The sequence below is a fragment of the Furipterus horrens genome, unplaced genomic scaffold (genome assembly GCF_987537825.1).
Source record: "Furipterus horrens unplaced genomic scaffold, mFurHor1.1.pri manual_scaffold_9, whole genome shotgun sequence".
NCBI lineage: Eukaryota > Metazoa > Chordata > Mammalia > Chiroptera > Furipteridae > Furipterus > Furipterus horrens.
In genome coordinates, this window is record NW_028327179.1 from 88,390,102 (window position 1) to 88,406,194 (window position 16,093).

The following is a 16,093-nucleotide window of genomic DNA, read 5'->3' on the forward strand; positions in this document are numbered from 1 at the left end:
TGGCAGGGACGCAGGGCCCAGGGCCTCCAGAGCCTCTCCAAGGAGAATGCGTGCACCAGCCTCAGCCCACAAATAGCGCTCAGCGGCCCCATGGCTGCTCCAAAAGCCCCTCTCACCATGGCCCCTGTCTTGGGCAGAGGGCCCTCCTGGACATAACAAGGCCACAACTCTGGGCAGGTACTTGGTGACCTTGGAGCCCAGCCCTCTGCTGGGGTGGCGAGAGCAGGGTGGGGAAAAGCAGAGCTGTTTTGTGGTGTTTGGGGAAATCCTCCAGAGCTGAACTGGCCTGGCTCTAGATAAGAACAGGTCAAGGCCACCTGGAGGCGCAGGGCTGGGCACTCACGGAGGTGTTCTGGCACTGCACGCTGGAGCTGTTGAAGCGCAGGGCGGGCACCCTCTGCTCGCTGCCCTGGATGTTGAGAATGCATTCGTACCCACGCTGCCCAGACTGCGGCTGGGGCAGGTTCTTGGCCTTCAGGGTAATGGGCTTGATCACCTCCACGGGCACCAGGATCTTGTCCACTCGCAGCAGCTGGGGGCAGTCCTGGGGACAGAAATCACAGCTCAGGCTGGGGAGCAGGAAGTCAAAGGTACAGAAGGTCCTCTAGACATAACCCAGCTGTTCGCTCCACTCCTCCCTCCCACGAACACACCCACGGATGGTGCTGGGCACGGGGTGGGGGGGAGGCAGCGGGGGTGCAGCAGGGGGGCCCACCCCCAACCACCGATGAGGAGGAAATGGGACAAGAAACCCGGGGTCACTTCTCACTGAGTCTGGCCCTGCTCTCTTCAGTTCCCATTTTAATGCACTCCAGACTCGGACATGCCTGGGGGCCTTCTCCAGGCACCCCTCCTATCCTAGCAGTGACAGACGCTGCTGGCTAGGCATCTCGTCTTGTCTCACTTTGGGCTGCTGACCCCTTTGCCTCCATTCCAGGCTGCAGAGCTGTGAGACAGAGGGGGCCATGTGAGCAGACCAGCAGCGAGGTGAGCCCTGCGCTCTGAGATGTGAGTGGGGAGCAGAGCAGGAGGGTCTGGCAGGACCTTCCATACGTGGGCTAAGTGTGGCATTTGAGATTGTTCTGGAATGAACTCAGAGACCTCTTTCAATACAGAAGTTTCCGATTTTACTCCAGGGATGGCTGGACCCCAGGAAAATGCCCCTCAGAGCAGATACACTCTGGCCAGATACTAGCAATGGGCAGGCTCATCCCTGGAGCCGAGCAGGTCCCACAGGACCTTCAGGGATGGGGGACATGAGTTGCTGCACCCCTTCTCCCTGGGGCAGTCAGCTCTGCCCGCAAAGGGCTGGGGGAGAATGGGGTCAGTAAAGAGTGTGGGTGCTCTACCCAGCGGGGAGGTGGAAGTTGGCTCCTTTATGGCTTCTCAGGAGCTGCTTGGCAGGGGCAAGAGTGAGGGCTTCTGTACACACCAGCAGGGCTTGGGCACCCCCAATCAGGCAGGCCGCCCACCCCCAGACTCCTCTCACTATTGCACTTTGGAACACGCCGAGGCAGACGGCTTCTGGGCAGGCCGGCCATTGAAAGCAGGGCGCACACCTCCCTCCTGAGGCCGCTGTCTCGTGGGCTCACCGCTGACTCTGCAGAGGCTGCGGGGGCCCCCCGCCCCAGCCCCCTTCAGAGTAAGGTAGAAAGGAGGCTGTGGGGGAAGGGCAGACGGGAAGGGGCCCAGGCAGTCCAGCAACTTGGCAGCTGTCCCTCCTGGGTTCAAAAGCCAACAAGAGCCTCTCTGCCATTGACAGCTGGGAGGGAGAAGACCTCTGAGCCCCAGTGCCTGCTGAGCTTCTGATGAGCTCTGGAACCCACTTCGAGACTCAATTTTCTTATCTGTCGACTGGCTGGAACCCAAGGACCCATTCAGTTCTAACCAGTCCTGATGCCATGAGTGGGGGTGGTCTCGGCTGTCTCCTTCCCCATCACCCTGCAACCTTGCTTCAGAGGACTGGGCGCCCCAGGGCTGTTAAATAAATCCCTGCCCCCTCCTGCAGGCTGCCCGCAATGTTATCCTGAAGAGCAGGTAGGAGAGGAGCAGCAGACCCAGCAATCACTGCTGGGTGTGTACCCCCAAAAATTGAGAGTGGGGACTTGAACTGGCGCACCTACATTCAGAGCAGCATCCTTCACAACAGCTGAAAGGTGGAAGCAACCCGACTGTCCATGAGCGGGTAAGTGAAATGTGATATATAATACAATGCAATCTTATTCCACCTTATAAAGGAAATTTTAACACACGCTACAACACGGACGAATCTTGAAAACATCTGCTAAGTGAAACACGCCAGTCACAGCAGGACAAATGTTACACAATTCCACCATATGAGGTACGCAGAGTCGTTAACTTCATAGACACAGAAAGCAGGATGGTGGTTTCTGGGGGAGAGGGAAATGGAGGGATCGTGTTTATTAGGTGCAGAGTTCCGCTGGGGGGGATGAAAAAGTTCTGCAGACGGATGGGAGTGACGGTTGTGCAATAAGGCGAATGGACTTAATGGCACCAAACTGCACGTTTAAAATGGGCTCAGATGGTAAATTCTACATGTATGTTTTACCACAATGAAAGAGGGGCAGCAGGGAGGAGGGCTGCCGGAGGGGAGAAGGGGCCAGGATGGGCCTGAGCCCAGCATGTGGCCCCGAGGCCCCAGACCCAGTGGGTCTCTGGAGACTCTGAGGCCCACGTAGGGGGAGTCTTAGTAGCTCCATCCTGTGCCCCTGTGTCAACTGCCACTTCACCCCACTCCAACCCCTGCCACCACTACACACACTCCAGCAAGATGAGAGAGAGCAGGACACACAGAGGACAAGAGAAGTTTTGTGAAAAGGACAATGGTCAGGACTGAAGCGGGGGTATGTGATGTTGGACAGTCAGGGGAGAAGATCTAGGAAAACTAGGGAGTCCTGACTCCGCTGTTCACTGTATGACCCTGGCAGCCCCCCTCCCCAGAGCATGCACGATCCTGACCTTCCTCCCACCACACCCACATCTGCAGGGACGGCTGGGTCTACGGCTGCATCTGGAGTCAGAGCGGAAGTGCTGGGCTCGCACCTCCGTGTCCCGCAGGGAAATGTTGCTGTCTGCGTGGGATGCCGAGGCTGTCCAGAATCTGACAGTCTTCTGAACCAACCTAACGGATCCCTTCTACTTTGCAAAGGAGAAATGGAGGCAGGGAGAGCAAAAATAATGGCTCAGTGTCAGCAGATGCGCTGGCAGCGGAGGAACTCAGATGCCAGTCCACCATCTTTCCGCCCCTTAAGGAAGGTGGCCAGTTTCTCCCGGTGCGCGAGGCGCCCCAGGATGGGGTGGGGGGCCAGCAAGGATCTCCCCAGGGCCAGCAGGACTAGGGAGCCTGCAGTTGGCCTGGAACCTTGCCTGGGGGCTGGACTGATTCCAGTCCAGGGTGTAAGCTGACACACCAGCCTCCCTCTCCCCCTGCAGGATCCTCTTGGAGGCTTGCTCCCAGTTCTCTCTGAGTCCTGATTGCTGATGGCCCCATAAAGCCTTAGTTTGCATATAAAAAGGTTGGCAGCCCGTGAGTAAGTTCATTAATAATAATTGGAGAGGCCCAGGGCTGGACTGGGCCCACTTTCCTCTGGTGACGCTGCTGATTGACCCTGGAATCCCTCCTAACTGACATGTAAAATGGCAATTTTTCTCCCAGAAAACAAGGCATGAAGGGACTATTGCCACCATGCCGGCCCTGCCTTTCACTCCAGCTCCCCAGGGCCTGACCTGTCTCATGCCGAGATCCCAGGTACAAACCACCTCAAGGTCTAACTTTCCTGGGCAAGTTCAGAGAAGCCTCCATATCTCTCCACACCCATGTTCAGGTCCTGCTTTGAATGCTCCCGCCCTGGTGGTCAGGAGCTCAGATCTCCCACACCTCATCCTCACCTTCGAGCTTCCTTCACTAGGAGGAACCGAGGTGGGGAATCATGTAACTGAGAGCAAGTCTGTCTTCCTTCTGCCATTTTCAGAGTCTTGCAAGGGCCCTAGTCATTGCTTGACTTAACTAGGCGTGGGGATTAACAACTCCTCCTCCAAAGGGCGCTTGGGGGATTCCACATATAAAGCGTCTGGCACAAAGTGAGCGAGCAGTCAACAAATGTCTGTTCTTTCCTCCTCTCTCCACCCTCAGCTCAGGCTGCGCCCGGGCCCTCATCAACCTCTTTCCTCCCTCCTTTCCAAAGGACCCATCTCCGCCGCTCCAGCCGTGTGCTTTCCCATAAACACCCTACGGGCTCCTGTGACCCAGCCTATCCACCCTTCTTCCTTCGGATCTTGTGTGGAGTCTGACAATTTCAACAGCTCCAAGGGCCTCAAACACAAGGGGGACAGGTAGGGAGGTCCAGTTCTGTCCACTGCTCTGCTAACAGCATTCCCCTCTTCTGGGAGGTGACATGTTTCACATACTCTGAGAACAGGACCTTCCCACCAGCCAACCATGTGGCCTTGGGCGAGTCCCTCAAACCCTCTGGTGCTGGTTAGGACTGGATGATTTTTATGGTCCCAGTTCTATTATTATTAACCCAGTAGATGATCTGGGACAATCATTACATAACCTTTCTGAAGCTCAGTTTTCCCATCTGTAAAATGCGGATAACAACACTGGTGGAACCAGCTCAGAGTGTGGTATTCAAAACACAGACCAACTGAGTGCACGCAGGAGGGGCGAGGGGACTTGTAGGGGAGGTGGGCCTCCTGGGAGCGGCTGCTTACCTGCCAGGTAAATATTATAGTAACTGTGTAATCCAACCGGTACCATCGTACCTGCAGGGGTGGCTCTGGTAGACAGTGTGTGATGCTCTTATGATTCCAGTGAACACAGTTGACATGGTACAAGGGGTACAATAATTCAGTCCAGTGCACATTCTGCCACTTCCATTCCCCGACACGTATTTTCCCATGTGCTCTCTTGTTTCATAGCACAACACGTGTGATCCCCCCATGTACATGATAAGAAACCAAGGACACCAGTTACTCACTCCATTCCCACAACGACAATGAACAAAAATACTTACACCTGATCATCTGAATTTAATCCCAGATGTTTACCTAGTCCCCATATGGAATTCCTCAAAAACATACTTCGCTTCTCCTTTCAAGAAAGAGTCTGAGAGGGCCAGCTCTTGGCGAGTGGAAAATTCCCGCATTTAGCAAGATGATTTGGAGACCAAGGCACACAATAAGAAGCGGATTCCCTTGGAGGCTGTCTTGCCTGTGGCTACATTCCGCAGTAGTGAGAATGGACTGAGGGTCGGGAGTGGCTGTGGCTTGAGGCACAAGGAAATCTTAACGCCCTTGGCTTGCAGGAGGCAGCTCTGGGGGCCCCAGGTCGCCTGTCCAGCCCCGTGCATATTTTGGTCTCCATTCACACGCACACAGAAGTAAAGATTGCACTGCTAACTGAGAACAAACACCAGGCCAAAGTACAAGAGCAAAAAAGATACTACTCTGTCTGCCATGCCCAGCATGTCAGTGGCTTCTTTATACCGAGGTTGTGTTGCATATTTAAATAATTGAACAAGGACATAAAGACTGCCAACGAGCAAGCAGGGTCAGGCCTGGTGCTGCCTCGGGAGGGGGAGGCAGGCCTATAGATTTACAGCCCCCCATGGAGTTACGAGATGAGGGCTCTAATTTTCCCAGTTAGTTGTCATTACAGCAGGAGGGGGGTCTGTGGCGCTCTGGCAGGGCGGCACAGCTGGGCTGGGGCAGCATCTAGGGGCAGCTAAGGAATAAGTAATTTTCAGGTCACCCTTTCCGTCCATGTCACCTCAGCCCCCATCAATTCCAGAGACAAGCCAGCTCTAGCCCCAACCAACCCCTAAAATTTATACTCACCTTCTCAGACCCGTGGTGCCCAATATGAAAATGTAATGCACCATATATTTTCTTGCTGTTCCCCAAGTTTATAATGCCATTAGCATGATCTACGATGGGCTGGTTCATGGAGAGAGCAAAGTAATAATACAGAAAGGAAATGCCCATAACCTTAAGGGGGGAGGGGCAGACAAGATTGATGGGAAGTGCGACTGTCTGGAGAAATGGCAACCCAGTAATGGAATGTCTGGAGTGGGGGCCGTGCAGGGATTGGAAGTAAGTTCTTTAGCTGGGGTTGGCTTTGTTTTTCTCAAAACAGGGTGAAGGGCATGGCATGGCTGGTTTTGTTCCCTTGGGTTGGGTCCCAGGAATGGCTCCTCTGCAAGAAGGGACAAGAGAGACTAGCCTAATTCCCCTGAGCCCAACTGGAGCTAAGTGCCCTTGGCCAGCAGCAGGCTAGGGGTTAGCACCTTCCTCGCCTTGCCAGCTACGCAGCCCCAGAGGGGACTGACCCTTGGGATTGGCAGGTGTCAAGACATTGGCAGATGTCAAGACATATGCTCTGGCTACGGATGTCATTTCAGGGGTAGCGGGGTGGTAACGAAGTTTGGCAGAACCTTTGGAAATCAAATAGAATTCATTTTGCCTCTTCTGATCTTACAACTGTTCTCTGGAGTAAATTCTGCTTGAACTTCAAGAAGCGAGGGGCTGTGGGAACCTCCTCTCTCAGCCTGTGCCCTGTGGGCCAGATGTGCTTTGCCTTCCTAGCAAAGACCATCCAGTCTGGCGTTCTGAGAACAAAGCTTCCATTGCAGCTCATTCTGCCTTTCAATTTATATGAGAAATAACAGTAAAATATCCCATCATGGACACACATTTGCATCAATGAATTTGCTTTTCCATGGGTGTTGGTTTTGGCTTTCTAAAGATCACTGTTATTAGGGCTGTGGATCTGATGGGGTGTTCAGGTCAGAAGGTGGAAGACCTGGGGATTCCAAAGCCGCCAGGGGCCCAGTGGCTCCTGCTTCGTAGAGGTGAGGGCATGGCCCTGCTCACGGCCGTCCCAGTGAAAGACCATTCATTCCATTGGGAAGCCAGGAGTCTCCGCTGAGACTGGGAGAACGGGACTGAGAGGAGGAAGACCCTCTATCCCACCTCGGTTTTCCTGCACCTTCCTCTCCCTCCCCTCTCTGGTACCCAGGGTCTGGCAGTGGATCTAAAGACCCAGGGTCGCTATCACAATGCCCTCATTAGTTGAAACAAAATCATTCCTTGTAACTGTAATACAGTTACTATAAACAACATATGTTACTGGGCATTCTATTTCTAATCATTGTAATTATGCTAGAATACATGCCGTTAATATAATACCAACAATGATTGACCAGTTCTCTGTTCCAGACCCATAACTTCACCTGAATGCACTCTTTGTTCAGGAGGGAAAAAAAAGGTAATTCAACATCCCTGGTGATAGTCAACAAAGCCGGTGTTGAAACTGGAAGATGCACAGATGAAAGCCTTGCTGGAGTACAAGAGGGTGCTGGACAGATGAAAAAGCCACCTGGCAGCATCCCTCTTGACTAACAAAAGGACCCTGTCTGTATCCCCACACTCAGAAGTTCAAAGGGAATGAAAACCCAGGGGCTTGCTGATGAATCCCCGGGCTTGGGTCACCCTTTCATTGCAAGAGGGCAGGCCTGCATTTGGATGTCCAGGGGAGCGCAGGCCTGAGGCTGAGCAAGTCCCTCCCTGTTAGGTAGCACAGGGCCTCGACTGGAACACTCACCCTCGAAGACCACTTCATGCACATGGATTTCTCTTCGATGTTTTCCTGCTAATTTGCATCTATAATTACAGATCGTGTAGAGAAGTGGCCCTTTGTACACATCTTTAAATACAAGTTTACAGATCTCTTATATGGCCTTCAGTTGCTCACAATGCCTTGCATATGGGAACTGCTTGGGAACTAGGTAATGAAGGATGAATGGTAATACCCAGCAAGGGTTCAGCGTATCCTGCTGTGGGTAAGCACTCCTGCCCCTGTGAGGAAAAGGGTCACTTGTATCGGGGTTTCCACAAAATCACCTTTCAAATGTGTGATTTCCTTTGATACCCCTTATCCTTGCTACTACCTCTTCCCAGAAACAAAAGTAAAGAAAACAAATACAGCACCATAAGAAAAATTCACCATATTTCCATTAGTAGCTTGGGTTTTCTTTTAAACTTTGAGGACAATAACCTCCTTCCACTGACCCTAAATGGCTGGATCAGTCCAAAAACCATAAATATTTATTTACTTCTTTTTTCTTTGGTACATTCCCCAGAAGATGCTGCTACCAGGCCCAGCACTGGCTACTCCTCTATGTTATATTCAAAATGGTTCTAGTATTGAGCTGGAGAGAAGGTAGCCTCAAGCCTGGACCAGAAGCACAGCCTTAAAACTTCCTTCTCTTAGAATAAATAAGCATTCAAGGAAAAGAGGAGCCCAAGTCAATTGCATTCAATAATGGGCTAATTGAATGTGATTCCAAGTTATGATGGAGCCTCCCACTGCAAAGGCCTGCCAGGCTCACCATAAAACGGCTCACGTGAAATGGAAAGAATCAAAGGTCGGCAGTGGGAGGTTAGTCCATCTCCACGTTCATCCACTGGCCACATGCCTCCAGACCTCTCCCCTTCCTGGGGGTCCTGGCACCAAGTCCTCTGAGGTGCTATGAATCCCCGGCAGCCTTTTGCCAGTGTCCGGTATAGACAGATGGGGTGTTGTGCCTGTCCTGACATCCGGGCCACTGAAGACATCATTCTCCTATAGGGATCCCTGAATTGCATGGGGAAACGTGGTGGGCTCTTGTTTTCTTCTCTTCTAGTTCTTTTTTTCCTCTTTCTGAGCAGCAGATGCAAGTTTTTAAAAGTATATATTTAAAAGACCGAAATTGGGGACAAGAGGAGCAACCAAGAGAGAAAAAGCAGAGATTTGAAAACCTCCTTCAGGGTAATAAAATGATCAGGGGCCCTTGAAGTCCACTAGAGTGCAACTGTTTCTGCCTTCGTTTTACTCCTAGGCCCCTCCCCACAGGAATCCTCTGCCAGATCCACCCGTCTGGAAAGCTGGAGAGAGGCAGAAAAACCTCTTTGTCTCTGCTTTCACGGAGTACCTTGCAGCTTTCTGAGGAAATAAGAAGACCTTGCTTCCTAGGCTCTCAGCCCCTGGTCCAGGTGGGTGAACCAGCCCTTCTACTCCTGATCTGGTGCCCCAAGATAAAGGCCCAGCATCAAGGAGATCATCCAGCCTTTCACCAGGGTTTTCATGCCAAGGGTGTGCCCTTTGGCTGGCAAACCCATTAGCTTAGATCCATTTTGTTTTAAAGAAGAGCAGAGAATTGAAATAAACATTAGATTTACACTCCTACTTAAAGCCAAGATGTCACCTCTTTCCTCCTCTTCCCTATAAAGGGACAATCTTTGTCTGGGTCTCTTTTCTGGATTATAAATCCAGAGCAGCCATTTCCAGCCACAAACAGATCCCATTGTCTGGGTTGGATGATGGGGGTGGGAGGATTGGCAGTGGGGGAGGGGCTTAGGTCCACAACCCCTTCTTCTGTGTGCGTGTGTGCATGTATATATATATTCTAAATCAGGACATTCTAAAGCAATCACTCTGTTGAGAGCTACTGACCCAGTGACAGTGGGAGTCACGCAAGCACTGTACATTTGAACAACAGTAGACTTTTCCAAAGTGTTCTTACACCAGTTATCTTTGAGGCCCTTGCTCACAAGCCTACATTCTAAGAAAGCTAAGCACGTAGGCGTACAGTATTTCTATTATGGTGATGGATCGTTTTCACGGATAAGAATAACAATTAGGAGGGAATAGAAACCAGTATCTTAGCCATGGAGCCCAAGCCCATCTCAGGGATTCCCAAACTGAACGGTGCAGCAGAAGCAGAGACGACTACGCCCTGCCCCCAGACGGTCCCACCCAGTCAGCTAGTCAGCTGCGGCGGAGCTGGCGACTTGGAACCTCAAATAGTTTCGCAGGTGACTCTGTTGCTGCTGGTCTGGGAACCACACTTTGGGAACCCCTGCTCTGGCAGCTAAGTTGACCATTTTTTCATTCTTCTTCCTCTCTTCCTTTTACTTAATTAAAAAGAAAATCTCGGTTCTGCTGTGTGCACAGAGCTCCGAGGGACAGCTGAGGAGCTGGCACTCAGTTCTCTTGTGTACTTACAATGATTTCTAGGACACACACATATTCATCTCTCTGGAATTGTTCCAGAACTCACCCGGCTGGAGTGACCTGGAATGCACCTTTGTGTGGAACTGAACCTCTAGGACTGACCCACAGCCCACTGGTCCCAGGCAGAGCTTTGCTTGTTTACTGCTTTCATAATGTAGCCCCTTAAGAGTAGCGCTTGGGGAGAAGCAGGTCATCCTGCTGATTTTGCCTTTGTTTTTTCTCCCTAAGGTAAGGCTGCCTGTGTGGTCCGTGCTAGCAGCGAGCAGCACTCGGCACTCCGGCTTCTGGGCCCTACCTCAGGCAGCTTCACTCGGCCTTCCTGGAAGGAGCATGTCTTGGGGTCATGGGTGCAGACGTGCCGATATTTGCACCAGTGGCAGCGGAACGGGCTTTCCACGCAAGACAGGCACCTGGGCACAGAGGAGGAAGAAGCACAGATCAGAGAACCTGGGGGAACCCAGAGCAGAGGGCCTAAGACACTAGGGCCTAGGAAACCATTTTGTAACAGTAAGAGAAACCACCCTCAAACTCTCAGGAAGAGCAAATCTCATACAAAGCCAACCCTTTCTCTTCCAGCCCTCAGCCAGCCAAGAATCTCTGGCCTCCCCCCTCTGACGTAGGTAGTTGACAAACCTGGTCCCCAAGGGCTTCATCAGCCACTACCCATTTCCACAGGACGGTACCCTCTTTTGCTGAATTAGGGAACAGTAAGGCCTGGAGTAGAGGGGCTTGTCCAGAGAGCCCACGAGGTTTAGGGCAAACAAAAAAATTGAGTTTTAGTTCAAATTGACTCCAGGGTCTCAGCTGACAAGCACCGACATGGACCCATCCTGGCAGGAGAAGGTTCTGAGGCTGTTCTCTCTCAGTGGGATGGCAACCCCCAACACTACGCTTCACCCCCAGGAAACAAAGGCAACTTTATAAAAGTTCCTCCCTGCGTACAAACCCACCATGGTCCCCTCTTCCAAAAAGTAAACCCCAAATGTCTTGACACACAGGCTAAGTCCTTCCTGGTGTCCAGGTCATGTCCCCACATGGTTTGGTCCTCCTATCCACAGTACCAGTTCCCCTTCCTCCACCTGGTCGTCTCCCCCTTCTTTGACCAACAGAGAACTGGTCAGATTGGGCCCTTATTCCACCAATCCCTTTGTTTATGTCTCTGGGACAGTACTGGCTTTGTTGTATTATGTGTCACTTACTTACTGTCCTTTCATCCACTAACCCACTAGGCATGGCTCTTGGAGGGCAGGGATTGAGTCTTGATATCTTACTAACTTTTGATTAGCTGTCTGATGGGTAACACATTGCCTTGCACATGGTACATGCTTACAATCACGTTAGGGAAGGAATGGGAACTTCACACGTGATTTCATCTACTACTCTGCTTTCTTACAGGGACAAAAGGGGAGTGAGGGATTAGGCCACCAAGCGGCAGAGCCATGGGAAGTTCTGTGGCAAGAAGCAGAAAGAGAATTCCAGCGTTGAAACGCTTGTTTTTGGCTGAGAGGGCTGGCTGCCTCTTACTGGGGGCCCCTAAGGCAGCCGAGCTCTGTACTTGAAGCTCCTGTAACCGGATAGCTAAACCCTAAAAACCCTCCTGCCAGAATGTCTTTGGTTATGTTGTCCTGTCTGGAGAGGAAAACAGAACAGTGTAGTAAAGCAAGCAGGGTTTTTGGAGATCAGGTCCGACAGTTTTCAAACCGCGCTGTATAGAACCCTGTGGGTTCCAAGGAGCTGCTTTGGAGGCTGTGTGAGGGGACAGACGTGTGCAGTTCTTAGACAGAGGGGTTCCAGGCCCCCTCCACCCTCAGTCAGAGGAGTTCCTACGCCCATCTATTATGGTTATGAAGCTTCCTCACCTAATTTTGGTTGGGGAAAGGTTTCTATGGTGAAAAAAAGTGGCTTATACCTTTTCACTCTGGTCCAATTCCATCATTTTAGAGGGGAAATAATACTAGAACAACAACAAGAATGTGAGCAGCGTCCAAACGGTGGGCCGGACACGGCTCTGATTGCTCTCCCGGTTACAGTTCTCCCAGCCCTGGCCGCTGTTCCCGTGAGCCCAGCAGAGCTGATGGGCAGGGCCAGCCACCAGCTGTGTCCCAGCCAGAGCCTGGGACAGTGCCCTTACCGTGCCAGCTGTTAAATATCTGGGTGACATCCCCAGAAGGAGAACTATTTCCCCATTCACAGAGGACACTGGGTTAAATTTCCATCCAGTATGACTCCAGAGCAGGAGCCTCTGTCCCCCTACCTTCCCTTGGGAAGTGGAGGCTTTACTCCAACAAGGCCAGAGCCCAGCCTCCAGGCCAAAGCCTGGGCCAGCCCACTCCTGTCTGACCCTCCCCGGCCTGCCTCCTGACCCAGCTTGCAGCCAGAGCTGAGCATTCAGTCGCTTGTTGGACCACCTGCCCTGCCCAGGCCCCTCCTCTCCCCCCGGTGCTGCCCGGTCCATTCTTCAGGTAAGATGTGCACCCGTTCTTCAACAGACAGTGGAAAGTGCATCAGGTTGGACAGATTTATGCCAGAGAAGATGTGTGGGCTATGGATTTGGAGTCCCCCAACCCTTTTGGGTCTCCATCTGCTCATTCTAGCCTCTTTCCATTAACCCCATGGGTACCAGAGGAGGGGCCGTCTGCTTCTGGGGTGAAGGAGCCCTCCTTGCCAGGCCTCTAGATCAGCGGTTCTCAACCTGTGGGCCGCGACCCCTTTGGGGGCCGAACAACCCTTTCACAGGAGTCGCCTAAGACCATCGGAAAACATATATAATTACATATTATTTTTGTGATTAATCACTATGCTTTAGTTATGGTTGGTGGTCACCACAACGTGAGGAACCGTATTAAAGGGCCGTGGCATTAGGAAGGTTGAGAACCACTTGTCTAGATGGTAACTCCTTGCAGACAGTGGCGGGTTCTTCTCTCTCTGGATGAACCCTGACCCCAGGAACGGGGAGCTGAGTGAGGCTGGGGGCACTTACGAGTTGTGGACACTGCAGTTGTAGAAGACGAAGTTGGTGCTGGCAAAGGTCATGCCCGTCTCCTTTGACTTGAGCTGCAACTGGACGACATGGTGGTCCCCTGCAGGGCAGAGCCGGCCACAAGATCAGGGGGAGGGTAAGGCCCCTTGTCGGGTCCCACTGAGAGTTATGCATCCTGGAAAAGGGAAGCCTGCTGGACCTAGAGAGGGGGTGCTCTCAGCTCTCACAGGCTCTGACTCAGCAGGCTCAGGCCCAGGAGAACCCCTAGAGCAGCTGCAGATGATGGTTCTGGTCTATTCCTCCTCCCCCACTGCCCCTACCCCTCATCTGCTCATCAGCTCCTAAATTCACTCCCCTATACACACTCTTACAGGTATTTGAATGTGCTTTAATTCACATACATGATGTCCATGCCAGACACACAGAGTTACAAACACATCGATTAGCTACCAGGAGAAACATGCTGCCTCTCACTACCGCTGCCCCAAACTACACAAGAGGTTTTGCGTGTACGCTTGTGTGCGGACATGCACATTTCGCATCTCTGTAAAGAGAGACCCTGCTCTGATGCGCCTCGTCGGGTGGGCTCAGGGTTCCACTCGAGCGGGCATCCTTGGAATCCTCAGCGGGCGCCAGAGAGGAGCTGAAGCCCATGTTTAATTCACAGTCCTGACCCCAGGTCCCCACTTCCAGACTGGTTCTGTGCCTTCCCCGAGAGCCTCATTAATCAATCAGTTCGGAACAAATGTGACAAGCCCAAACGGGAGGGCCAGTCTGGCATCCATCTGCCCAGGCCAGGTCTGTCCCTCACCAGTGTTGGGCCTCTGTCCACCCCCGGCCCTCCCAGTGCAGCCGGCCATGAACAGGCAGCTCTGGGAAGGCAGGTTAGGGTGGGGGTGGGGGGTGCAATGGTCCAGGGTCAGAGACCCAGCAGTGCAGGCAGGGTGTAAGGAGCCAGATGACTCCCCCACCCTCACCCCCTCTTCCACTGCCCCTCCACGACAGCCCTCTCACATTCCAGTACAATCCTGACCTTGACGCGACCGGCACACTCTGATACTTCCTGGCCTTGCCCTCTACCCCCTCTGCAGCTGCTCCTCCCCTAGCACGAGCTTGACTCTCGGATGCTCACCTGGTTTCAATAGTCAATTCCAAGGGCAGCCAAGGGCACCTCATCTCCCTCTTCCTGTAATACCCCTCCCCCAATCCACACCCCTTCCTCTGAACCTCCTCTCCTGAAGGCTCCCTCAGTCCCCCAACATCTGTCCTGGGTGTCTGTCCTGAGCTCTCATCCAGGCAGGAGGACAGCCCTGCCACCCAGCTTTGCCTCTGGGGGCCTCTCACCGTTCTCTGTGATTATCCGGGGCACCTCCTTGGCCGCTGGGGAGTAGCACTGGATCTGATTGCCCACCACCAGCCCATCCATCTCTGACAGGTCCTCAAAGGTGCAGTTGACGCCAGCTGACAGCTCCGGGACATTGTATGTCTCCAGGACCAGCTGTGAACGGTCCGGCAGAGGAAGAAAGAGGAGAATAAAATGGGATAAAAGGGGAAAGAGAGAGAGCAAGAGAGACCAAAGAGAAAGAAAAATACATAACGCCATATTGATGTAGAGAAGGACAGATACCGTTTATTACAAGAGCATACAGAGAGGGTGGCAGGATGTAAGGAGACAGGGACAATAGGCACTTAGTTACATATGAACGGATGTGGCCCCAGGAAATGGAATATTTAGGGGATTTGTATGTAGCAAGAAAGCAAAGGCTCCTCTTCCATGGTCCCAATGTTGGAAAAATGGCAACACCAACCACTAAGTGCCCAGGGCTAGAATGTGGGAGCCATATCGGCCCTGTGTCCCTCTGCACGTACGTCTTTCCCATCTTACAGACAAAGCTGTTTTTCCCCAAACCCTCCCTCTCTGGGTCACCTTTTGGGTCATTTTGGGTATCACAGTTTTCCCTGTCTTTCTACCCATGATGCATAGAGCCTCTTCCCCCATATTCCTGTGTCCATTCCCAGGGACCTGTTCTGTAACAGTCCTGCTCTCAAACTGTTCTGCTGGTCAGGTTGGGCCCAACCCCCACCAGGGGGTGTGGGGCTGCAGCCCTTTTTGGTGGGGAGAGGGTTCTTCCCACACCCGTGGACCCCGGTCATATTGGCCTTACCAGGACGTTGTACTGAGACACGGAGATGTTGCTGGGATGCACTGTCAGCCGCACACACTGCTTCTCCTCAGAGGCAAACCTGTGGGGCTCTCTGGACCGCTCGCAGCGCTCCTTCCGGGTGCACCTGGTAGGAGAGACCAGTGAGGGGCTGAGAAGAGGGGGACAGGCCCAGGCTGGGGCTGACATAGAGGTTGGTCATTGCCAGTGGCTCCCAGGACGTGTCCGAACTCAACGTGCCCAGAACTGACCTTTGCTTCCTTGCTCCAGCCTGGTTCTCCCTCATTGCACCCGAATTTGAAAAAGATGGCAATTCCCAGGACCGGTTGCCAAATGCAGAAACTTGAGAGTCACCCTAAAGTCCCCTGTCTCCTCCTCATTTACACTAAGTCCCAGAGTCCTGTCTAGGCCAACCCCCCCCCCCCCCCATCTTTGGCCCTTGTCATTCTCCCCTCTCCTTAGGCAAACAGAGGCTTGTTCTTCCCACATATACAACATACTGTTTCAGAATGCCTTGTCTTTGCACATGTCAGCTCGTCTGTCTGGGCAGCCATCTCCCCAGCTTCCCCACGTCCAACATCTGTCCACCCTTCCAGACGCGGCTCAGCTATTGTGCACCCTGCAATCCCCCACCCCTCCCCACTCCAGGCAAAGTTAAAAGCACTTGAGTTTCCTACAGTCTAGAACTTCTTAGGTTATACGACAATTACTGGGCTGAGAGCAGCCCTCGCCAGCCAAGTGTGAACTGCTCAAAAGGAGAAACCACGCCGGACTTATTTTGGGATCCCCTGTAATCCCCAAGTCCAGCCGACAAAAGATAAATGCATGTGGACGGGAGAGAGAGAAGGAAGGATCAAAGGAGCAGAGTGCACTTGT

General features: G+C 52.6%; 1 protein-coding gene across 1 annotated transcript in view; it reads right to left on the minus strand.

Annotated features, from left to right (window-relative positions):
- The window catches only part of PLXNA4 (plexin A4), a 412,730-nt gene that overhangs the window by 67,015 nt on the left and 329,622 nt on the right, over positions 1-16,093 (minus strand). Inside the window, exons 6-10 of the mRNA XM_090287527.1 lie at positions 15,221-15,344; positions 14,400-14,553; positions 13,056-13,155; positions 10,371-10,485; positions 344-544 (exon numbers count right to left, since the gene is read on the minus strand). Of these exons, the coding sequence (XP_090143653.1) occupies positions 344-544; positions 10,371-10,485; positions 13,056-13,155; positions 14,400-14,553; positions 15,221-15,344 (694 nt within the window). The remainder of the gene's footprint in view (positions 1-343; positions 545-10,370; positions 10,486-13,055; positions 13,156-14,399; positions 14,554-15,220; positions 15,345-16,093) is intronic.